General features: G+C 56.9%; 2 protein-coding genes across 2 annotated transcripts; both read right to left on the reverse strand.

Moving 5' to 3' along the window:
- Nucleotides 1-14,989: 14,989 nt before the first annotated feature.
- On the reverse strand, nucleotides 14,990-15,622 carry LOC147971400 (uncharacterized). The gene has a single exon (XM_087522879.1). It carries the CDS (start codon nucleotides 15,620-15,622, stop codon nucleotides 14,990-14,992), a length of 633 nt encoding a protein of 210 aa, XP_087379005.1.
- A 6,361-nt stretch (nucleotides 15,623-21,983) lies between these two features.
- On the reverse strand, nucleotides 21,984-22,568 carry LOC147971401 (uncharacterized). The gene has a single exon (XM_087523960.1). The coding sequence runs from the start codon at nucleotides 22,566-22,568 to the stop codon at nucleotides 21,984-21,986; it is 585 nt and encodes a 194-aa protein (XP_087380086.1).
- Nucleotides 22,569-25,239: the final 2,671 nt, after the last annotated feature.

Below are 25,239 nucleotides of genomic sequence, written 5' to 3' on the forward strand. Positions count from 1 at the left end.
GAGCTTCTGGACATAGCGGACAAATATGCCACCGCCGACTCCTCAATGAAGACCAAGCTCTGGGTGGACGCGTCCGGAAAAGTACTCAACCCTACGCCCAAAACGCCGGCTGGGGATTCCGGCCGACGCACACACCCGAACGACCACAAGCGCAAGGGCCCCACGCCGCCTCCCGCCAGTCGGCAGGTGGCCACAGTTGAAGACGTGCCGCCCGAAGGGCGGCCCGCGCCCAAGAAACCCAAGGGCGGCCGGCCGGCTTGGCAGCCGGCCTTCTCCTATGAGCAAACTCTCGACGTCCCGTGCAAGTTCCACAGCTGCGCAAAGCCGTCCAACCACACAACCCGGAAGTGCCATTGGCTCACCCGAATCTCCAAAGGCGAGGGGCTCGCGCCGCCTCCGCCTGCCGGCCCGCCGCCTCCGGCTCCGCCGCCTCCGGCCGCTCGGCCCGCAGTCGGAGCCGTGCACGACGAATTCCCTGACGAGCAAGCAACCTACATCGTCTTTACAAGCCAGCCCGAAGACTGGCGCGGCAAACGCCGAGAGCACCAGGAAGTCAGCGTGGTTGCTGCTAACCCCGCCGGACACATGCATTGGTCAGAAAAGCCCATCAGCTGGAGCCGGGCCGACCATCCAGAGGTGATGCCGTCCCCCGGCTCTTATGCATTGGTCCTGGAAGCCACCCTCGCGACGGACAGACACGCTGCCCGCTTCTCCCGCGTGCTGATAGACGGCGGGAGCAGCATCAACATCCTGTACCGTGACACCCTGGAGAAGCTAAATGTCAAGACGAAGCAACTCATGCCTACTCGGACAGTGTTCCATGGCATCGTACCCGGCCTGTCCTGCGCCCCCATTGGCAAGATCAAGATTGATGTACTTTTTGGGGACAAGGAGCATTTCCGCCGGGAAGCGATCTGGTTTGAAGTGGTGGACCTGGAGAGCCCTTACCATGCATTGCTTGGCCGACCTGCCTTGGCCAAATTCATGGCAGTTCCCCACTACGCATACCTCAAGATGAAGATACCAAGCACCAAAGGCGTCATCACCGTAGCCGGCGATTACAAGAAGTCCTCTGAGTGCGCAGCAGCCAGCAGCCGGCTGGCCGAATCCCTTGTGATTGCCGAAGAAAAGAAGATGTTGGACCGAGTCGTGGCCATAGCCGGCAAGCAGTCGGCCGTGTCCCCCGATCCCAAGGAGCATGATGCTCAAGGATCTTTCCAGCCAGCCAAGGAGACGAAGAAGATACCTCTTGACCCCGAGCACCCAGAGAGGTTTGCCGTCATCGGGGCAAGCCTGAACAGCAAATAGGAAGGCGAGCTCGCCGATTTCCTCCATGAGAATCGGGACATCTTTGCATGGTCCCCCAAGGACATGCCGGGTGTTCCGAGGAAATTCGCCGAGCACAAACTACACGTCCGAGAAGACGCAAAGCCAGTCAAACAACCCCTTCGCCGATTGTCGGAGGAGAAATGCAGGATTGTGGGAGAGGAGATAGCCCGGCTTCTGGCAGCCGACTTCATTATGAAAGTTTTCTTTCCAGAGTGGCTCGCCAACCCGGTCCTCGTGCTAAAGAAGAACAACAAGTGGTGCATGTGTATAGACTACATGAGCCTCAACAAGGCCTGCCCTAAAGATCCCTTTGCCCTGCCAAGGATTGACCAAGTGATAGACTCCACGGCCGGATGCGAGCTGTTGAGTTTCTTGGATGCTTACTCAGGATATCACCAGATAAAGCTGGATCCAGACGACCGCCTGCAGACCGCCTTCATCACGCCATTTGGAGCCTTCTGCTACCTGACTATGACATTCGGCTTGAGAAATGCCGGTGCCACTTTTCAGCGTTGCATGCAGAAGTGCCTCCTCAAGCAACTCGGCAGAAACGCTCACGTTTACGTGGACGACATTGTGCTGAAGACGGAGAAGCGCGGCACCTTGCTGGGAGACCTCAAGGAAACGTTTGAGAACCTACGCCGGTTCCAAATCAAGCTCAACCCCGAGAAATGCGTGTTCGGAGTGCCAGCCGGCCAGCTCCTAGGCTTCCTGGTCTCTGAACGCGGCATCGAATGCAACCCGGTGAAGATCAAGGCCATCGAGAGAATGGCGATCCCCACCAAGCTTCGAGACATCCAAAAGTTCGCCGGATGCTTGGCCTCCTTGAACCGCTTCATCAGCCGGCTCGGAGAGAAAGCTCTCCCCCTCTACCGCCTCATGAAGAAGAGCGCTCACTTCAAGTGGAACGACCAGGCCGACCAAGCTTTTCACGAGCTGAAGAAGATGCTGGCCACACCGCCCGTCCTGGCGGCGCCGACTGAGAAAGAGCCCATGCTCCTCTACATCGCCGCAACCAGCCGGGTGGTCAGCACCATCATCGTAGTCCAACGCCCAGAAGAAGGCCAAGCCCAGCCAGTCCAGAGGCTGGTGTATTATTTGAGCGAGGTGCTGTCCGCTTCAAAACAAAACTACCCGCACTACCAGAAGATGTGTTACGGCATGTACTTCACCGCCAAGAAGCTGAAGCCCTACTTTCAAGAGCATCCCATCATGGTCGTATGCACCGCCCCGCTGGCCGAGATCATAGGCAGCCGGGACGCATCCGGCCGAGTGGCGAAATGGGCCATCGAGCTGGCCCCTTACACAATCTTCTACCAGCCCCGCACCGCAATCAAGTCCCAAGCACTGGCCGACTTCCTCATCGACTGGGCCGAGACCCAGTACCTGCCGCCGGCTCCCGACTCCACCCATTGGCGCATGCACTTTGACGGGTCGAAGATGCGCATCGGCTTGGGAGCCGGCATCGTCCTTACCTCTCCCAAAGGCGACAAGCTCAGATACACGCTGCAAATTCACTTTGCCGCCTCCAACAACGTGGCCGAGTACGAGGCGCTCATACACGGGCTCCGGCTTGCCAAAGAGCTCGGCATTCGCCGGATCCTATGTTATGGCGACTCGGACTTGGTGGTCCAGCAATCATCCGGCGACTGGGATGCCAAGGACGCAAATATGGCAAGCTACTGCTTCCTCGTTCAGCAGCTCAGCGGATACTTTGGAGGGTGCGAGTTCCTCCATGTACCACAAGCCGACAACGAGCCAGCTGATGCCCTGGCTCGAATAGGCTCCAATCGGCAAGCAATACCAACCGGCGTCGCTCTACAACGCCTCCTCAAGCCATCTATCAAGCCGTCTCCAGAGTCCGATTCCATCTTCGTACCGCCTGACCCCGACGCGGCCGGGCCGGCTCGAAGAACCAAGCAGGCGACCCCGGGACTTCAGTAGCCGGCTCGGGGACTGCCACACCCGGCTCGGGGACTGCAGTAGCCGGCCCGGGGACTGCACCAGCACAACAGCAGGCGGCCGACTCCAGCATTTCACCACCCAGCCCGCCCACCCTGATGGCAGTAGCCACATTGGCAATAGGAGAAGTCGCGGCTCCGTCATGGGCTCAGTCCATCCTCAACTTCCTAGTAAACCAAGATCTGCCGGCTGACGAAACAGAGGCAAGACAAGTCCAACATCGAGCCGGAGCATACACAATCGTCAACAGAGAACTAGTCAAGCGCAGTGTCACTGGAGTCCTCCAACGGTGCGTCGAGCAAGAGAATGGCATTGCAATCCTCAGAGACATTCACCAGGGAGAATGCGGCCACCATGTGGCCTCAAGATCACTCGTCGCCAAAGCCTTCCGCCATGGTTTCTTTTGGCCGACTGCCTTGGACGACGCCAAGGAATTAGTTAAATATTGCAAGGGGTGCCAACTCTTTAGCTCCAAGCAACACATGCCGGCTTCGGCACTCAAGACCATTCCCCTCACCTGGCCCTTCGCCGTTTGGGGAATGGACATGGTGGGCCCATTCAAGATGGCGCGCGGCGGCATGACGCATTTGCTCGTCGCCGTGGACAAATTCACCAAGTGGATTGAGGCAAAACCGATCAAGAAGCTGAATGGGCCGACTGCTGTGACATTCATCACAGACATAACAACCCGGTACGGCGTGCCACACAGCATCATCACCGACAACGGCACGAATTTTGCCAAAGGAGCCTTGGCACGTTTCTGCGCAGCCCAAGGTATTCGGCTGGACTGAGCGTCACCCGCAGTCAAACGGCCAGGTCGAGCGAGCCAACGGCCTCATCCTCTCCAGCATCAAGCCCCGACTGGTCGTACCACTGGAGCGTTCAGCCGGCTGTTGGCTCGATGAGCTGCCGGCTGTCCTCTGAAGTCTGCGCACTACACCAAACAAGTCAACCGGCTTCACCCCTTTCTTCCTTGTGTATGGTGCCGAGGCAGTCATCCCAACTGACATCGAGTTCGACTCACCTTGAGTAACCATGTACACGGAAGCGGAGGCCAAGGAAGCACGAGAAGACGGCGTCGACCTGCTGGAAGAAAGCCGGCTGTTAGCCCTCAGCCGGTCGGTCATCTACCAGCAGGGCCTGCGCCGCTACCACAGCCGGAAGGTCAAGCCAAGATCCTTCCAAGAGGGCGATCTTGTGCTCCGGCTGATCCAGCGAAAAGCCGGCCAGCACAAGCTCTCGGCCCCTTGGGAGGGCCCCTTCGTCATCAGCAGAGCTCTAGGCAACGACTCCTACTACCTGATCGACGCGCAGAAGCCGAAGGCACGAAAAAGAGACGACTCCGGCAAGGAGTCGGAACGACAATGGAACGCCAACCTCCTTCGAAGATTTTACAGCTGAAATGCAGTATGTATCATGCTAACTTTTGTACTAAGTTCGAGACAATAGGCCCCCTGAGGAGGGCTCGGGGACTGCCATCTTTTATCTATGAATGAAAAGTATCATGCTTATGACCTTGTCATTTCATTTACTTGTTCCGTCCGGCACCGGGTTCAACTAGTCGGCTCGGGGACTGGCCGACTGGAGTTATATTAGAAGTCCTACCCGCAGTCAGACAAGTAGTGTGCCGGCTCCCAAGCCTTCTCTTGCCAAACGTCGCAGTTCGAAGAACCGGCTGTCCGGCTGGCGAGAGTTAAAGGCAGGAACGGGCGCCCACACGAAAAACGGCTAGGGACTAACGGACTAATATAACAAAAGCCGGTTTTTTCTCCCTCCGCCGACTGGCTACCAGAGTAGCCGGCCGGCCGATTTCCGTTCACTTCACTTCAATCCAAGAAAGCTCGAGTACTTGCCTCCCCAAAGAGGGAAGGCGACAAAGGAAAAAGCCTAAGGATAAAAAGCATACGTGAATGGAAACCAAACATGCACATAATAATATTTACATAAAAGACCTCTGAGAGGCCAGCATTCAACATAGTTTGGATACACCCCAAGTGGGTGGAACTGCGAAAACTTAATGAAGATTGTTCAAAAGACAACAAGCAGGAAAAATAAGGACGGCAGGTCAAGCTGGCGGAGCGACCGACGAGCCGGGCTGGTTGGCAGAGACGGTTGTGCCGGCTGAAGGAGCGGCCGGCTGGCGAACCTCGGCTTGGTCACTGCCTCCCGCAGAGGGCGCGCTTCCACGCGCCTCGTTGCTGGAGGCACAGTCGGCCTGAGGTCGGCCGGTTGTTCCACCAGCCGGCTCGACGTCTTCGCCGTCCTCCTCTTCGTCATCCTCGCCCTCGTCGCTGGAGGCAATCTCCTCTGCCGAGTCCTCGCCCACCGCCGGGTTCAGCCCGAACCACTCCTCCGGCTGGGCAACACCGTCATCATCGATTTCGGGTGCAAAAATGCTGATGTCGGTGCACTCGGCGATTGTCGAAGCACGCTGGGCGATAGCCGGCCTCACCTCCTCCAGCTCTGCGTCGGCCTCCATCCGCCAAGTGCGCAGCTGGTCCAGGCTCAGCCCTGGGTACCAAGCCTGAACAAACTCCGGCTCTGAGGCGGGCCGCCGACGCCTTCCAAGCTTCAAAGCAACCGACTGCGACCTCCAGCCAGTCGGCCGTCCGGCTTGGGGTGCGGGGGATCGTCTCGCCGGGCCAGAGGGCGGCCAACACCTGCGCCCCGACACGTTGGAGCCGGCGAAGCATCCGATGAGCCGGCTGCAACCGCGTCTGGACAGCCAAGAGCTGCTCCTCAAGCGTCTGGTTCACGTCCGGCACGATGTTGGCCTCCGCCTGACGGCGCGCCTCGCGATGGCCTCGATGCTTTGGGCGGCGAAGGCGGAGTAGCCGGGAAAGTAGTCTGCACAAGAAAATAGGCAGCAGCACAAGTCAAGCCAAAACCAGGCGCCAAGGGGCAGGAGAGGAGCGAGGAAGGCGGCTTACCGTCGATCAAGTCCGCGATGCGGCCGAAGCCTTCATCAAGTGCTCGCCGGGTCTCAGCCCAGCTCGCCGCCTCGGTCTCAAACTCCGCCTTCAGGGCGGCCTCGCTATCCTGCGCTTTCTGCAGGGCCGCCTTGTGGCTCTTTTCTTGGTCAGCCAGTTTCTTGGCCAGGCGGTCACACTCCTGGACCAAGGCAGCGTACTCGGCATCCTTGGTATGAAGGGTGGCCTGCGCTTCGCCGAGCTCCTTCCTCAAGTCGGTGTTGGCCCCTGAAGACAAAGAAAAAGAAAAACCAATAAGGAAAAAGTCGTCAAGAAAGATCCGACCCGACTGCTCAGCAGTCGGCCCGAATCTCGGGGACTACACCCAGTGGGTGCGCTGACACGCCCCCACAGGAGACAGACAAAATCAAGCACTTACTTCGGCTGTCGGCCAGGTCGTCGGTCCTCCGACTCAACTCCCGAGCCTAGGAGTTGAAGGCGGCAGCACGGGAGTTATGATATTCCTGGAAGTTCAGACAGGAAGCAAAAATAAGGAAGTCGTCAAGAAAGATCCGACCCGACTGCGCAGCAGTCGGCCTGAATCTCGGGGACTACACCCAGTGGGTGCGCTGACGCGCTCCCACGGAAGAAATCAAGAGATCAAAGCGGCCAAGAATGAAAGACTCACCCGGATGGCGGCCCGCATCGACAGGAACTCCTGGGTGTACTGCTGCAGCAGGGCGGCCTGAGCTTGAAGCCGGCTCCGGACCTCTTGAGCCGCCACATTCAGCTCGCCAGTCCCCCCGCTGGGAGTCCACTCGGACGTGGCAGTGCTGGCCGTCTCCAGAGCCTCCGCCGACGGACCGGCGCCCGCAGCTCGGCGCGACTCCGGCGGAGCGGCACCTCCCCCTGTGCGCCGACGCGTCACCGGCTGCACCTCGAGGCCGGCTCTGTCCTCTGGCTCACCCCCGGCCGGCTCCTCTGGCGCCGCTGACGATTGGCCGCCTTGGCCCGCTCCAGTTTGCACTGCCGGCGGCACTCTCCTCGCGAAGGTCGTGGGGTCCTCCCTCCTCTCCATCAGCGGTGGGTCTTGGACGATTTCCTCCGCCAGGGGCAATGGGGTGTCGGGGGCCACGGCTCAGAGGGGAATGGCGAGCAGCGGAGGATGGTTACGCGAACCCTCCGCCTCCGCCTGGGCCTTGGCTGCCGCGTCGGCCTGCTCCCTCGCCGCCTGGGCGGCTGCTTTTTCCGCCGCCTCACGCTCCTCCCGCGCCTCACGGGCGTTCCGCTCCGTGGCCTCCCTGAGGTCGGCGCGGGGCTCCACGCGGCGGGAGCTTGAAGACCCTCCAGTCGGCCCAACTACGGAGCCGCCCGGACCCCGCTCAAGGGAAAGCGGCGCCCTGTCCAGCCAGCGGGAAAAAGTTAAGACGAATGGTCGAACAAGAAGAGAATGATGAAGAGCATGCGACCAGGCAATCGACGACTTACGCTGAGACCGCCTGAGGCTGCTTCACCGCCTTGCGGAAGCGGGCCGCCTTCGCGGCCGCCTCATCTCGCTTTGTCGCCGCGGTGGAGGCTTTGGACTTCTTCGGCCGACTGCCGAAGAGGATTGACGCGGCCCGGCGCTTCTGTGCGCCGCCGCTGGCAGCCGGCACGGTGGACGAGCCCGCGCCCTGATGGTCGGCCGCCGGCTGGCGACGCGGGGCGACTTCGGCTTCGGTGTCATCCGGCCAGTCCTCGAAGCTGGCGGTGAGCCTTGTGCCTCCGTGCTCGGCGTCGTCCCCCACGACGGCGTCTTCCATGGCAGCCGCCCCCAAATCCGGGTCGTCGACGTCGTCCACCGTGCGGTCGGCGATGTACTGGCGTTCTATCCCTGTTGCCCCAGTCATCGGCGGAAGAAGGGGGTTCTGCTAAGAAGAACCGACCGATCAGAAGCCGGCCATCATAAAGCCGGCTACCAATAAAAAGAAGAAAGAAAGGAAAACTTACCACGGGCGAAGGGTTGGCGCGAGAATACGGCGCCTTGTCGTATCGCTAGTCCTCGGCGAGCTTGCAATTGGAGATATAATTAACCATGTATGACACCTCCGCGTGAGGCATCTCCCTGGTGCTCAGCCGGCTTGGGTCGAAGCGGCCGCTCATCTGGCACATCATGTGGGGCCAGCTTTGGAGAGGAGATATCCGGCGCTCCATGAAGGCGGCCACCAAGTCGGCCCCGCTCAGACCTTCCGACTGGATCATCACCCGAAGCCGGGAGACGGCAGCGTTCCCGGCCCGAGACAGTGACCGGGACCGGAAACTCCATGAGGGCTGCCTCCCAGCCGGCGGGCCGGCTACGTAAGCCGGCAGGTTGACGTGGTCTCCTTGCTGGGCGACGTTCTTCACATAGAAGTATGACTTCTGCCAGATCTTCACCGACTGGATCAGGGGGATGGGCGGGAACGGGTTGTTCTCGCCCGCCCTCCTCATGGCGATGAAGGCCCCGCAGGGGGCGGGCACGCCTGCGACGACGGTGCCGAGTTTGCTCTGGAAGAATTCCCCCCAGAGCTCCAGCGTGGGGAGCAGCCCCAAGAAACCTTCGCAGAGAGAGACGAAGGCCAACAGCAACATCACCGCGTTGGGCGTGAGGTGATGCGGCTGAAGATTGTAGAACTCGAGGAAGGAGCGCAGGAATCCGCTCGCCGGAAGGCCGAAGCCACGAAGGAAGTGCGAGCAGAAGACGACCCGCTCGCCCTCCTCCGGTGCCGGCAAGATCTCCGTCTCCGGCGCCAGGCGGACCCGCACAAGGTTGGCGTCGGGCAGGCGCCGAGTCTGGCGGAGGAACTCAACATGGTCCTCGTGGATGTTGGAGCCGTCCCACGAGCTCGACAGCGCCATGGGAGCAAGATGATGTGGCGGCGCGGCGGCGCTGAGACGGGAGGTTGCGGCGGCAACGAGAAGAAGAAAGGAGGACGAGAAGGGGCGGAGCGAGAGAGGGCGTGCGAACCTCTGTCGCTCCCCCTCCTACCCCTACTTATAGGCTTGCATGGCGGAGCCGAGGAGGCGCGGCATGGGGAAACGTGGGGATCGATCGTGCCCACTCCCCCACGTCCCGCGATTACTGTGCCATGATGGCGGAATAAAACCACCGCGGGAAGGCGAGCGGTCCATGTGAGCCACGGAAGATCCGCGCTCGGACCGAGGCCTGCGAGTGGCGGGCCCGGGCCTGCGGCGACGTCCCGTCGCGCGCGTGCGTTGGCAGGATTTCCTCGCCACGTGGCCCGCGTTCCCGCCTACGAGAACCGGAGCACTCTGAAGTCGGCGCGCTCAAGCAAAGCCGGCCTCGCAGGATAGGAAGCTGACCAAGCTTCACGTCCCCTTATTAGCATCGAAGCTCGCTCAGCTTCGGGGACTACTGTCGGAGTAAATAGCCATGGGTATCCTAGCCGGCTTCCCCTGGACCTTCTGAAAAAATTACGAGCCCGTCCGGCTCTCAAGAATCCAAGACATGGGGCCGCCTTCCCCTTGCTGTCACCCAGGCCGGCTTTCGGAAGGTGGCCCGACTTTAGCCCTCATGAAGAAAGCCATGGGAGGGCCAACTTCGAGAAGTCGGCCGTGAGGAGGCCGACTCCAAGAAGCCGGCTCCCATAAAGCGGTCGAGACCGTACCCTCAAAGTTTGCATCCACCTAGCGGCGATGAGACGGGGCGTGGCTACAGTAAAGCCTGCCACCCCCGAATCCCGGAGCACGCCTAGCACAGTGCGCCGTACGGAGTGGCCATGACCCGTCCGGTGCGGCACTTTTGCCATGTTGACCCTGATGTCACCCACGACGGGCCGCCAGTACGGCCCACGGGCGGTGGGCCCCTTCGGGCAGAGAGACGCCCGAAGGCGGCCAGGCCTCCCCCAGTCGGCCCGAGACAGGGCCGGCTCCCCGCAGCCGGCTCGCTTCCCCCCTCGAAGAAGACGCCCCATTAAGGAGATAAGACGCGGTAAGGCTACAGTAATCGCCCGCCGGACGGCGGCACTGTAGCCACGCTTACCTCGACGAAGCCCTCGTCATCAGGTTGAGGCAACAGTAACCAGCCATCGACAAAACCCTTGGCAGTGGGGCCTGCCTGTTGCCAAGGAGTTGGTAGCCGGCGGGACCCACCAGCCGGCGGGCCCCAGCAGTCGGCGCAGAAGCCGGCGAGCGCAGTCACAGACGGCTGGGCCCCGCGCCCAGTCGGATTACGATTGTACCCCCGGGGGGTAGGCCTATATAAACCCCCCGGGGCACCCATGCAAAGGGTTGGACCCTCAGCTAAGTTTAGACACCACACAAGGAGAAGAAACAAGCTAGCCGTGCCCTTCTTCCTCCCCCCACCGAACAGCTCAAGGAGCATTGTGTAACTACTTGTCAATCTAGTGATCATGCGGAGACCCCGCAGAGCAGCAGTAGTGGTGTTATCTCCACGGAGAGCCCCGAAGCTGGGTAAGATTCGCCGGCGTGCATGTCTTCGCCTCATCCCGTTTCCAGGCACCGGCGACATCTTACTGGCTCCCACAATGATAAGCCACCCGTTGGCATATGTCGCACCTACCACCCGACAAGTGGGAAGCTGAAGGCTCATTCAAACCGGCAAAGGAAACAAAGAAGATACCCTTGGACCCGGAGCACCCGGAGAGGCATGCTGTCATAGGTGCAAACCTTGACAACAAATAGGAAGGCGAGCTCGTCGATTTCCTCCATGAGAATCGGGACATCTTTGCATGGTCTCCCAAGGACATGCCGGGTGTTCCGACGGAATTCGCCAAGCACAAGCTACATGTCCGGTCCAATATCAAACCAGTCAAGCAGCCCTTGCGCCGCCTGTCAGAGGAGAAGAGAAGAGTTGTAGGAGAGGAGATAGCCCGGCTGTGCTTCATCATGGAAGTATTCTTTCCAGAGTGGCTAGCCAACCCAGTCCTAGTGCTGAAGAAGAACAAGCAGTGGCGTGTGTGTATTGATTATACCAGCCTCAACAAAGCATGCCCCAAAGATTCATTTGCTTTGCCAATAACTGACCAAGTGATTGAATCCACAGCCGGATGCGAGCTGTTGAGCTTTTTGGATGCATACTCAGGGTATCACCAGATCAAGCTGAACCCGGCCGACAGGCTGAAGACCGCTTTCATCACGCCATTCGGAGCCTTCTGTTACCTGACCATGACGTTGGGCTTGAGAAATGTCGGCGCCACGTTTCAGTGTTGCATGCAAAAGTGCCTCCTAAAGCAACTCGGCAGAAACGCCCACGTCTATGTGGATGATGTGGTGGTGAAGACGGAAAAACAGGGAACGCTGCTAGAAGACCTCAAAGAGACCTTTGAGAACTTGCGCCGATTTCATATCAAGCTCAACCCAGAGAAATGCGTCTTTGGAGTACCAGCTGGCCAGCTTCTTGGTTTTCTGGTCTCAGAACGTGGCATAGAGTGCAACCCTGTGAAGATCAAGGCCATCGAGAGGATGGAAGTGCCCACCCGACTGCTGGACGTGCAACAATTTACCGACTGCTTGGCATCCATCAGCCGTTTCATTAGTCGGCTGGGCGAGAAGGCTCTTCCCCTGTACCAGCTCATGAAGAAGACAACTTTTTTCGAGTGGAATGACAAGGCGGATGAAGCTTTTCTTCAGCTCAAAAAGACGTTGACCACTCCGCCCGTCCTGGCGGCCCCGACTCCCAAGGAGCCCATGCTCCTCTACATCGCCGCCATCAGCCAGGTGGTCAGCACAGTCATAGTGGTAGAACGCAAGTAGGAAGGCAGAGCTCTACCAGTCCAGAGGCCGGTGTATTACCTGAGTGAAGTACTATCCACCTCCAAGCAGAACTACCCCCACTACCAGAAGATGTGCTATGGCGTGCACTTTGCCGCCAAAAAACTGAAGCCATACTTCCAAGAGCACCCTATCACTATGTTCTGCACAGCCCCACTTGCCGAGATCATTGGAAGCCGAGATGCCTCAGGCTGAGTGGCCAAATGGGCCATAGAATTGGCCCCCTACACCATCTACTACCAACCTCGCACTGCCGTCAAGTCACAAGCGCTGGCCGACTTCCTCGTCGACTGGGCCGAGACCCAGTACCTGCCGCCAGCACCAGACTCCACTCATTGGCGAATGCACTTTGATGGTTCCAAGATGCGCACCGGTTTGGGAGCCGGCGTCGTCCTCACCTCTCCCAAAGGCGACAAGCTCAGATATATGCTGCAAATTCACTTTGCCGCCTCCAACAACGTTGCTGAATATGAAGCACTCATTCATGGGCTCCGGCTTGCCAAGGAACTCGGCATTCGCCGAATCCTGTGTTATGGTGATTCTGACTTGGTAGTCCAGCAGTCGTCAGGTGATTGGGACGCCAAGGATGCAAACATGGCAAGCTACCGTTTCCTCGTCCAGCAACTCAGTGGATACTTCGAGGGGTACGAGTTCCTCCATGTACCAAGAAATGAGAATGAGCAGGCTGACGCCTTGGCGCGTATCGGCTCCACCCGGCAAGCAATACCAACCGGCGTCGCCCTGCAGCGCCTCCTCAAGCCATTTGTCAAGCCATCGCCAGAGTCAGATTCCATCTTTGTGCCGGCTCCTCCCGAAGCAGTCGGATCTGGCTTGAGGACCCCAGCAGCCGGCACGGGGAATTTGGTAGATGACCCGAGGACTGTAGCAGCCGCACCCGACCCAGGGACTTTAGAGCCCAATCCGGGGACTGCTGCAGTTGGCCCGGGGACTTCATCAACTCAGCAAGCAGCAGCCGACTCCAACCCGCCGCCTCCCGGCCCAACCACCCTTTTGCAAGTAGCAATCCTAGCAGTCGAGGAAGTAACAACACCTTCATGGGCCCAGCCCATCCTCAACTTTTTGGTGAACAAAGAGCTGCCAACTGACGAGATCTCGGCCCGGCAAGTGCAACGTCGGGCGGCAGCATACACTATAGTCAACAGAGAGCTTGTGAGGCGCAGTGTCACTGGCTTTCATCAGCGCTGCGTGGAGCCAGAGCAAGGCTAGGCAATCCTCAAAGATATCCGTCAAGGCGAGTGTGGTCACCACACGGCTTCAAGAGCACTCGTGGCCAAAGCTTTCCTCCATGGTTTTTTCTGGCTGACTACTCTAGAAGACGCCAAGGACTTGGTCCAGAAATGCAAAGGGTGCCAGAAGTTTCATTCAAAGCCACATCAGCCGGCTTCTGCACTCATGACTATTCCCATTGCTTGGCCCTTTGCCATCTGGGGCCTGGACATGGTTGGACCGTTCAAGACAGCACGCGGCGGCATGACCCATCTGCTGTCGCAGTGGACAAGTTCACCAAGTGGATAGAAGCAAAGCCAATCAAGAAGTTGAATGGTCCGACTGCTGTGACTTTCATCTCTGACATCACCATCCGGTATGGCATACCGCACAGCATCATCACCGACAATGGCACAAACTTTGCCAAAGGCGCCTTGGCCCGTTTCTGCGCGACACAGGGCATCTGATTGGACCTGGCGTCCGTTGCTCACCCACAGTCAAACAGCCAGGTGGAGCAAGCAAACGGCCTCATTTTATCCGGCATCAAGCCCCAACTGGTCGAACCTCTAGAGCGGTCGGCCAGCTGTTGGCTCGACGAGCTGCCGGCCGTGCTCTGGAACCTGCGCACAACTCCGAACAAGTCAACAGGCTTCACGCCTTTCTTCCTCGTCTACGGTGCCGAAGCCGTCATCCCGACGGACATAGAATTCGACTCCCCTCAGGTCACCATGTACACCGAAGAGAAGGCAGAAGAAGCACGACAAGATCGCGTCAATCTGCTGGAAGAGGGCCGACTGCTGGCACTTAGCCAGTCTACCATCTACCAGCAGAGCCTGCGCCGATACTACAGCCAAGATCCTTCCAAGAAGGAGACCTTGTGCTCCGGCTGATCCAGCGAACTGCCGGCTAGCACAAGCTCTCGGCACCTTGGGAAGGCCCCTTCATCATCAGCAAGGTGTTGGGCAACGACTCCTACTACCTCATCAACGCTCAGAAGCCTCGAGCACGCAAAAGAGATGACTCCGGCAAGGAGACGGAACGACCATGGAATGCAAACCTTCTTCGAAGGTTTTACAGTTGATGCAGTATGTACCATGGCAACTTTTGTAATAAGTATGAAGACTCCGGGTCCCCGAGGAGAGCTCGGGGACTGCCCTCTTTTATCCATATGATAAGTACTATGCCTGTCGGTTGTGTTATTTCATTAATCCGTCTGGCACCGGGTTCGACCGGTCGACCCGGGGACTTGCCTCCTTGTACTATGAAATGCTTCTTGCAGCCGGACAAAGTAATGTGTTGGCACCTAAGCTTTCTCCTGCTAGAAGCCGCAGCTCGTAGAGCGACTGTTTGGTCGGCAGGAGTAAAGGCAGAAAGGGTGACAGCATGAAAAATGGCTAAGGATCCAAAGCATAAACATAGTCCAAGCCGGCTTCCTGCCTCGCCGACCGGCTGTTAAGCAGTCGACCGGCCGGTTTCTACTTCACTTGCTAGAAAACTCTAGTTGGCTAAGTACTTGCCTGCCCAAAAGTGGCTAAGTACTTGACCCAGCCACAGTTCATGGAATGAATGTTCGCCTGGCAAGATGACAACTGAGGGAAGGCGGCAAAGGAAAAAAATCCAGAGAGCAGCAAGCAAGGAAATATAGAACTTGGTAAACATATTTATACATCAAAAGGCCCATGGCCGACATCCAACATGAGTTTGAAATAAACCCCGCGGGTGGAATTGTGCAAAGTTAACAAAGTTTGTTGAGACTAATAAGCAGGAAGAAATAAAAGAAAAAAGGCAGCCTAGGAAGCAGCAGGTGGGTTCGGCGGAATGGTGGAGCCGGTGGCGCCGTCTGGTTGAGTGGCCGGCTGGTCGGTCTCCGCTCGGTCACCTTCAGCAGCAGCCGGCTCGCTTGGGCATGGCTCGTTGCTGGAGGCGCGGTCGAGTTGAGGCTGGCCGTCCGCTCCGACCTCTGACGCCTCCTCTTCGCCTTCCTCCTCCTCATCGTCTTCTCCCTCGTCGCTGGAGTCGATATCCTCGGCCGAGTCCTCGCCGTCCTCCGGGTTCAGCCCGAACCATTCTGGTGGCGCCTCGGCACCGTTCTCGGCCAGCTCCAGGATGAAGACGCCGGTGTCGGTGTACTCGGCGATTGCTGCTGCCCGCCTGACAAGCTCACCCTCCACTGTCGCCAGCTCCTCCTGGGCTTCCTGGCGAAACGTGGTCAACTGGGCTAGATTTAGCCCGGGGTACCATGCCTTGACAAACTCCAGGGCCCGGCGTGCTCCGGCCCGAGCCGAGGAGCCCTTCCACGCCTCAAGGCGGCCGACCACCACCTCCAGCCACTCGGCAGTCCGGCTGGGGGTGCGCGGAGCCGGTATGTCGGGCCACAGGGTGGCGATTGCCTGGGCGCCAACACGCTGAAGGCGGCACAACATCCAATGAGTCGGACGAAGACGAGCCTGGATGCTGAGAAGCTGCTCGCGGAGAGTGCGAGGAGCATTGGCGGCGATCTCCTCACCTTCTGCCCTCCGTCCTTCGCGGTCGGCCTCAATAGCCTGGTTGGCAGCACCAGAGTGACTTGGGAAGAAGTCTGCTCAGGCAAAAAGCAAAGAGTCAGATCAGAAACAAGAGGTCAGCTCGATCAGAAGCTAGCGATTTGAAGAAAGAATAAAGAAGGCAGCTTACCGTCGACCATGTCTTCGATCTCGCCAAAGCCGGCTGTCAGCATAGCCTCCTTGTTGGTCCAGGCGGAGCGCTTGATCTTGAACTCAGCAAGGAGACCCACTTCCTTGTCCTTCGCCTCCTTCTGGGCCTTCTTGAGAAGCTCCGCCTGCACCTCCAATTGCACGGCTAGCCAGTCGCGCTCTTCGGTCAACTTGCTGCAGTCCACCTCCTTGGCACGCAGCGCGGTGTTGGCTTCGCCCAGCTGCCATTGAAGGGTGGCGTTGGCCTCTGCAAAAGTAGAAAAAGAAAGAGATATCAGCAATCGACAGAGAAAAAGTGCATTCGCCAGGAAGATCCGGCCCGACTGCTCAGCAGTCGGCCTGAATCTCGGGGACTACAGCCGCGGGTGCGCCAGCGCGCCCCTGCAGAGAAAGAAAAAGACTTACTCCGGCTCTCCGACAAGTCGGCGGCCCGTTGATCCAACTCCTGGACTTTGGAGTTGAAGGAGGCTGCATGAAGGTTATGATAATCCTACAGCAAAGATAAGAGACAAGCGTCAGTACTCGGAGCTTGCCAATTAAAGTTCCGGGCCACCGGCTCAGCAGCCGGCCCGAAACTCGGGGAATACACCCAGTGGGTGTGCCAGTGCGCCCCCACGAAGCAGTACAAAAATTAAAAATAAAAATAAGCAAGAAGCTTACCCGGATGGCTGCTAGCGACTCCAGGAACGCGTTGTTGCAGTGCTTGAGTGCGTCGGCTTCTGCGCGGAGCTTGGCCTGGACGTCCAGGATTGCCTTGTTCAAGGGGCCCGTCCCGCCTCCCCGCACCCAGTCAACGGGCGTGGCACTGGTCGCCTCGGCATCCAGGATCGATGAGCTCATGGTGCCGATTTCCTGAGGCCGCGGTGCCGAGACCGCCTTCGCAAATCGGCAGCGCAAGGGTGTGCAAACCTCACAAGTTGGACCTGTCGTCGACCCACCTCCGGCTGGTGGCGCCGGCGGGTCGGCCGGCCGTTTGTCTCGCGCCTCCTCAGAAGGAGGTGGCGGAGGCACGTTTACGTCCGGTATGACGACGTCACCACCGTCCCTCTCCATGATCAGGTGCTCATTGCCAGCTTGCTTAGTCGGCACCACGAACTCTGGTGGTGGCGGCGCGGAGTTCAGGGGGTGACGAATATCGCCGACTAACGGCGCACGACTTCCTCAGCCTGCTTCTTTAACGCAGCGGCGGCCTCGGCCTCTGCTAGCCTCTTCAAAGTGGCGGCCTCCGCCTTGTCTGCCTCCGCCTTCTCCAGGCGGAGGGCTTCCCGCTCCTCACGCGCGTTTCGCTCCGTCGCCTCCCGGAGGTCGGCGGCCGGATCGATTCGCCGGGTGGTAGTGGAGGTCTCCGCCGACCCCACGATGGAGGCGGCGGCCAACTTCTCGAGAGAGAGCGGAGCCCTAAAATCAAGGAAATAAAACAAAGGAAGTTCAGAAAGAACCAACAAGAGAGAAAGCATAAGGGAAAAAAACTTACGCTGACGCCATAGGTGGCGCCTTTGGGAGCTTCTGGTACTTGACCGCCTTCGCCGCGGCCTCCTTCCGCCTGGTCGTGGCGGTGGGATTCTTGGGTTTCTTCGGCGCGCTGCCGAACAAGGCGGCGCCTTGCTTACACTTGTGCGTGCCGCCTCGGGAAGCGGGCTCGCCGGAGGGGCCCGTGTGCGCCTTGCCAGCACCCCACGCGGGGCGTGGCTCTTCTTCGTCCTCATCATCATCGGGCTAGGTCTCGATGCCGGCTTCTTCGGAGCCACCTGCTTCGTAGACACCGCCTGTCGCGGTGTCCTCCAAGGCGGTCGCCCCCAAGTCGGGGTCGTCCATGTCTCTCATCGCCCTATCCGGCTGGTAGTCGCTGCTCGCCCCTAAGATGGCGGTCGTCGCGTCTGACATGTAGATCTGTTTCAGATGATGAGAGGCCGGCTGATCAAGACCTAGATCAAGACTAAGGCGAGTATCAAAGAGAGAGAATCATAAAACTTACCGCAGGCGGCGGATCGGCGCGAGAATACGACCACTTGCCGAAACTCCAAGACCCCTCTAGCTTGAGGCCGGAGATCTCGTTCACCAGGTTCGCGACTTCGGCAGCCGGCATCTCCTTGGTGCTCATCCGGCTGATCAAGTGTGGCCGGCTCTGGAGCGGAAGAACTCGGCGCTCGACGAAGGCAACCAGCAGGTCGGACGCCCTGAGGCCTTCAATGTTGATCATCTTCTGGAGCCGTTGGATGGCGGTGGCACCGTCTGCTGATACCGGCTTCGTCTTGTAGCCCCAGCTGGCCCGAGGCTCGGCAGGCGGGCAGGCTTCATATGCCGGCAGGTTGAGGAAGTCGGCTGCCGGGTCCATGTTCTCCATGTAGAAGTAGGACTGCTGTCACATCTTGACCAACTGTGGCAGCTTGATGGTGGGGAAGACGTCCCTCAGTGACGGTCGGCGAACCACGATGAAGGCACCGCACTGGGCAGCCACCTCCCAGACGGAGCTGCCCAGTTTGGTGTAGAAGAAGGCTCCCCACAGCTCGACGATGGGGAGGATGCCGGGGTATCCTTCGTACATTGTGACGAAGGCGTCCAGGAGCATCACGGTGTTGGGCATGATGTGATGGGGCTGGAGGTGGTAGAATTCAAGAAACGAGCAGAGGAAGACGCTCGCCGGCAGGCCAAAGCCGCGGCTGAAATGCGAGCGGAAGACGACCCGCTCGCCCTCACCGGGCGCCGGCGAGATCTCTCCCTCCGGCAGCACGCGAGCCTTCACATGGTCCGCGCCGGGAAGGCGCCGCGTCACGCGGAGGAAGGAAATGTGATCCTCGTGGACATCGGGCCCGTCCCAGTCTCCTCCTCGCTCGCACGCCATGGAGAACTCGACGAAGAAAAGGTGCAGCGAGGGAGCTGGGAAGTGGGGCGGAGCAGAAAAGGCTCGGGCGGACGGGTTCGACGGAAACGAAATGTAGAAATGCTCCGGCGTGGCTCAGGGGCACTGCGGTGAGAGGAAGGGGAAAGAGGCAAGAACGGGGTGGAGGGGCACGCGTACTCCGCCGCTCCCTCTCCCCCCTACTTATAGCCTACGGGCTATGAAGCCGAGGGGGCGGGCGTGGGATCATGGGATTAACTGTTCCCATGACCCCACGTCCCCACCTTTAACACGCGGGGTACTGCGCGTAGTAACTCTACAGGGGAACACAACCGCCCGCCTCAGCCGCAGCGGATCCGCTCGCGTGCCGAGGCCCGGTGGTGGCGGGCCCGGCCTGCTGTCGCGTCCCATCGTGCGTATGGGCTTGCAGGCTGGCCCGGCCAGCCGGCGCCACGTGGCACGCCCTCGATAGGTAGCTAGCTGAGAAGCTTAGCTAGCACGCCACCTAGTTCGTGCCATCGCATTCAAGATTCCGAAGAAGTCCGACTGGACGCAACCGGCTCCTACCGACCGGCTACCCAGGAGTTGGATGAAGCTTCCTTCAGGGCACCCGGAGGAGGAAACTGTTGAGGCTCCTTGGCTCCTCAGCCGCGGCGTCTCACCAGCTTCGGGGACTACTGTCAGAGTAATGGGCCACGAGTAGGCGAACCCAAGTCCCAGAACCTTTCAAGACATTGGGCCGGCTACGCCCCTCAAGACGTCAAGATAAAGCGCCGACTTCTGGTGGCTGGCTAGCCGAACGGCCGACTACAAGAAGACGGCCATGCTCAGGAAGGCGGCTACAAGATGGGCCGACTCCTGGCATGCGGCTCCAAGACGGGCCGACTCCTGGCAGGCGGCCTCCAAAGAGGCCGTCTCCCAGCAGTCGGCCCATAGTGCCCTCAAAGTCTGCGCCACCATTAAGAAGACAGGACATGGCGAGGCAACAGTATAGCCCATCACCCCCATATCTAGGGACGGGCGTGGCCATAGTGGTCCGTACAGGCGGAGATCTCCACCCAGCACGGCACTGTTGCCCCTCCTCCCCTGACGCCACCCCTGTCAGGCGAAACACTGCTCCCATGACCGCTTGTCGGTACGGCCCGAAGGCGGCGGGCCCTACCGGTCAGCGAGAGCCCGGAAGACGGCGGGAGCCTCACCAGCCGGACCATGGGAGGCCGGCTTCTAGCAGGCGGCCCGTTCCTTCCTCGAGGCATGTGCACCCTTAACCAGATAAGACACAGAATGGCTACAGTGATCTCCCACCAGGCGGCGGGAATGTAGCCACGCTCCCCTGACCAAGCACGTGTCATTAGCAACACGACTATAGTAATCCGCAGCCGGCAAGACCCGCGAGCGGCGGAGGCGGCCTGTCGGGTCCGTACCAGACCAACCGGCAGGGCCCACCAGGCGGCGGGCCCTAGCAGCCGGCGGAGAAGCCGGCGACTAGAGAGACTAATGGATGGGCCCTGCGCCCAGTCAGATTACCATTGTACCCCTAGGGGTAGACCTATATAAACCCCCCAGGGCACCCATGCAAAGGGTTCGGACCTGTTAGGACTAGACTCACACTTAGAAGGAGAGAAGAGCAAGCCCAGCCTCCTTCTACCTCTAGCATACAGCTCGAGGAGCACATTGTACACGCTTGTGCCTTAGTGATCATGCGGAGACCCCGCAGAGCAGAACTAGGGGTGTTATCTCCTAGGAGAGCCCCAAACCTGGGTAAAGTACGTCGGCGTTCATGTCTATGCCTCATCCCGCTTCCAGGCACCGGCGACGTTCTACTCGCTCCCACCATGATAAGCCATCTTTTGGCATATGTTGCACCCAACCCCCGACAGATCTCCCTTAGGAACCACTAGCCGGTCCTCGAAGAGTAAGGTGTCCTTGTCATCAATGCGATAGCACTTGTATTTGGGTAAGCCCTTGGCAACACCAAGTTTCACCTTCTTCACCATGGCATCAAGGAGTTGTGCCTCACGAATTTGGTCTTCCAAAGTTATAGTGACTTGAAGGTTGGCAAGAAAACCTTGAGGAACAACTTGGAGGTTGAGCTTGCAGAAAGCTTCACAAAGATCAGGTTGGAATGGCTTGAGAATTAAGCTGTTGCAATATGCCTTTCTGCTCAAAGCATCTGCAATCACATTCACCTTGCATGGAGTGTATTGAATGCTTGGATTGTACTCTTGGATCATTTCGACCCAACGAGTTTACCAGAGGTTGAGGTTGGGCTGAGTGAAGATATATTTGAGGCTCTTGTGATTGGTGAAAATGTCCACTTGCCTGCCCAACAAGAGATGTCTCCAAGTGATCAAGGCATGGACAACTGCCGCTAACTCAAGATCGTGAGTGGGGTAGTTCCTTTCGTTTGGCTTCAACTGTCGAGAAGTATAAGCCACAACTTTCTTCTCTTGCATTCAGACTGCACCGAGGAGGTTGGAGAGTATTGAAGGCAACATCACACTCAGGAGTCCAAGAGTACTTGACATGCTTCTGGAGGAGGTTGGAGAGAGGCTTAGAAATCTTTGAGAAGTTCTCGAAAAATATTCGGCAATAGCTTGCAAGCCCAAGTAAACGGCAGAGCTACTTGATGTTCTGAGGAGGCTCCCAGATCACAATTGCAGAAACCTTCTCCGGATTAACAGAAATGCCCTTGGCAGAGATGATGTGACCAAGGTAAAGAACTTCATCAAGCCAAAACTCACATTTGGAGAACTTCGCGTAGAATTGATACTCTCTGAGCTTGTCGAGCACCAATCGCAAATGCTTGGCATGATCCTTTTTATTCTTGGAGAAAACCAGGATATCATCGAGATACACCAGGACGAATTCATTGGTGTAGGGGTTGAAGATGAAGTTCATCATACAAGAGAAAGTTGGAGGGGCATTTGCAAGCCCGAAAGACATGACAGTATATGCATAAGAACCAAAGCTTGTTCTGAATGCTGTCTTTGGGATATCTTCTTCACGAATGCAAATCTGGTGATACCCCATACGGAGGTCAAGCTTGGAAAACACCTTTGCACCTTTGAGTTGCTCGAATAGCTTGTTGATATTGGGAAGTGGGTATTTATTCTTGATTTTCTTCTTGTTCAATGGGTGGTAATCGACGCAAAGTCATTTCGTGCCATCTTTTTGCTGGACAAAGAGAACACCACAACCCCAAGGAGATGAAGTTGGTCTGATTAGACCCAGACATTCTTGTTCATCGAGCTATTTCTTCAATTCTTTTAGCTCTTCTGGCCCATGCTTGTATGGGCGCTTGCAAATGGGTTCTGTACCGGTCTCAAGATCAATAATGAACTCGACTGGCCGGTGAGGAGGCATACCCGGAAGCTCTTCAGGAAAGACATCTTGATACTCACAGACATGTGGAATCTGAGAAATAGCGTTGATCTCGCCTTTCTCATTGAGAGAGAACAACCGAATGGTTTCATCACGAGCGGCAAAGATGATCACATCTTCAGAAGGATGTGTCAATTTAATCTCCTTGGCAGCACAATCAAGAAAGGCCTTGTGCTTAGAAAGCCAATCCATGCCAAGAATGAGATCAATATCGGAATCACCGAGTACAATTGGGGAAGCCAGAAATTTATAATTGCCCATCTTGATGGTAACATCAGGAGCTACCAAACTAGAAGTCATAAGCTTCCCTGGCGAAACAACTTGCATAACTTTTGTCAAAACCTCTGTGTCAAAATTGTGCTCCGATGCAAATGGGTATGACATGAAAGAATGCGATGCACCAGAATCAAACAATACTTTGGCAGGAATAGAGTTGACTGGAAGAGTACCCATGATTACTTCTGAAGAATCCTCCGCTTGAGCTAAATTCATCAAGTTCACCCTTGCAAACTTGGGATTGTGCTTGACAACTGCATTGCTTGCTCACCTGACAGGAGGAGGAGACGGAAGGCGCCTCTGGTTGAAGCACTTGTTTGCATAGTGACCTAACACACTTGTTGCACGTAACCCCTGAGAGTGGGCGTTGATGATGAGGAGGAGGACCACCTGTCCTCGGAGCCTGAGTCCGAGACTTGTTCTGATGGCTTGGGTTGGGTGGGTGGGCAGATCCACGACCACATGAGTGCTTCTGCTGGTAGGGCCGACGAAATAGAGGAGGAGGAAGCTAGAACTTCTGTTGCTTTGAGACCAGTTGAGAGGAAGAGGACGAGTGGACTGCATCCCTGAGTCTCCTTTTGGAAGCTTCACACTTGAGTTGAGCAGCTTCTTGCTTGAGGGCCATGTTATAGAACTGATCAAACTGAGTAGGCTCAACAAGAACGAGAGGTAACTGCAGATCCTCTTTGAGGCCATCTCTGAAGTGATAGATCATGCTCTTTTCATCAGGAATGTCTTGCCTTGTGAAGCGAGCAAGATTCTGAAACTTGACATTGTATTTATACACGGACATGCTTCCTTGCTTGAGATTGTGGAATTCCTCACTCTTGCTCTCGACAACACTTGTTGGAATGTGATGAGCTCGAAAGTCCCAGCAGAAGTCAGTCCAGGTAATCACTCGACCCCCTCTAGAGTCTTTCTACTGCTGATACCAATCTGCTGCTTGGTCCTTGAGCTGAACAGAAGCGAACTTGACGTAGTCCTCAGGCCTGACATTGTTCTAGACTCAAAATAGTTTTGTTCTAGACTCAACAACATCAGCGGTTCGATCAAGCAGGGGCTCCTAAGTCGAGATGTCTCTGATTACCAACTTGTAACACCTAATATGCGACTATACTCCATACGTGTCGAGGCACGACTTGGGGCATAAGCGCATATTGGTATGGTCGCAAGAGTGGTTGTATATTTGCTCATCTCATGTACTGAATAGATAGAATACGAGCTTTGGCTTAAAATCGCCACAATGTGACACAATAACATCAAGTTATACAATCATTCAAGATGAACACAAAGTCCGGCTACAGATGAAATCAAACGAATAAAAGACAACCACCCAAGCTAAGTCCCAATCAACCCTACTGGGCACCACTACTGATCATCCAGAAAGGAAACATAGTAACGGCCAAGGTCTTCATTGAACTCCCACTTGAGCTCAGTGGCATCATCTGCATCAGTCTCATCGGTACCTGCAACTGTGTTTGTAGTATACTGTGAGCCACGGGGACTCAGCAATCCTATTACCCACGGTGTCAAGACTATCAAAGCTTAAAGGTAAGGTAAGGTAAGGTAAGGATATAAGGTGGAGTTGCAACAAGCACTAAGCATTGTATGGTGTCTAACTTACGAATGTAAGAATAAGGTGAGAAGCTATGCAACCGGTCGTAATCTAGCAATGATCAAGAAGTGATCCTGAACTACTTATGTTCAAACATAACCCCACCGTGTTCTCTTCCCGAACCTCATCGAAAAGAGACCATCATGGTTACACACGCGGTTGGTGTATTTTAAAGAGTTTGGTTTCAAGTTCACTACAACCGGATATTAAAAACTCCCGTCTGCCACATAACCGCGGGCATGGCTCTCGAAAGATTAAACCCTGTAGGGGTGTCCCAACTTAGCCCATGACAAGCTCACGATCCGCGGAGACAATCCTCCATCGTGGGACACCCCGAGTATTCTCGGAATCCCGGTGCACAAGCTCTTCAAAGAAAGGAAAACTATCACAAGGAGATCTCCTGGTGAGTCAGACCCGTGTCCAGAGCCGCGCGCTCTCTATCTACGGACTCATCCGTCTATGCTAAGTGGACGATAGCCAAAAGACCTCGAGTTTCCTCGAGGCGGCACCGCCGACTGCTAGGTAGGTGGACCAACACTCATGAGGAGCACTGGCCCGGGGGTTGATTAAGAATCCTCGAGTTAATTACTCCCTATGCTAAATTTTAGTTGTTATTAGGCAAATGCTAAAACCGATGTTGGATCTCCTCGGGAAAGGTTTACTTTAGGTAAAGAGACGAGGGGGGCTCATAAACCCCGACCGTGTTAGGAACGCAAAATTCAAGGAACATAACACCGGTATGACGGAAACTAAGGTGGCAAGAGTCGAACAAAACACTGAGCAAAAGGCCAAGCCTTCCACCCTTTACCAAGTATATAGATGTATTAATTAAATAAGAGATATTGTGATATCCCAACATATCCATGTTCCAATATGGAACAACCTGCACTGCACCTGCAACTAGCAATGTTATAAGAGGGGCTGAGCAAAAGCGGTAACATAGCCAAACAACGGTTTGCTAGGAAGGTGGGTTAGAGGCTTGACATGACAATATGGGAGGCTTGATAAACAAGTGGTAGGTAGTGCGACATAGCGATAGAACGAACAACTAGCAAGCAAAGATAGAAGTGATATCGGGGGTAATGATCATCTTGCCTGCAATGTTTTCAGGGGTGTCGAAAGCTTGCTCCTCGAGAACGTACTTGACAGGGTCCTCGTACTCAAACTTGTCTCCCGTAACTACCCAAAGAAAAGACAAGCATACAACGAACAACCACTGATGGCACAGACATG

This window comes from Triticum urartu, chromosome 5A (genome assembly GCF_056163025.1).
Source record: "Triticum urartu cultivar PI428250 chromosome 5A, HENAU_Tu73, whole genome shotgun sequence".
In the NCBI taxonomy this organism is placed as follows: Eukaryota; Viridiplantae; Streptophyta; class Magnoliopsida; order Poales; family Poaceae; genus Triticum; species Triticum urartu.

Bases quoted from the DNA above. Each gene is read 5' to 3' on its own strand.
- LOC147971400 (XM_087522879.1), bottom strand. From the start codon at position 15,622: ATGTTGTGCCGCCTTCAGCGTGTTGGCGCCCAGGCAATCGCCACCCTG.
- LOC147971401 (XM_087523960.1), bottom strand. From the start codon at position 22,568: ATGGGTACTCTTCCAGTCAACTCTATTCCTGCCAAAGTATTGTTTGAT.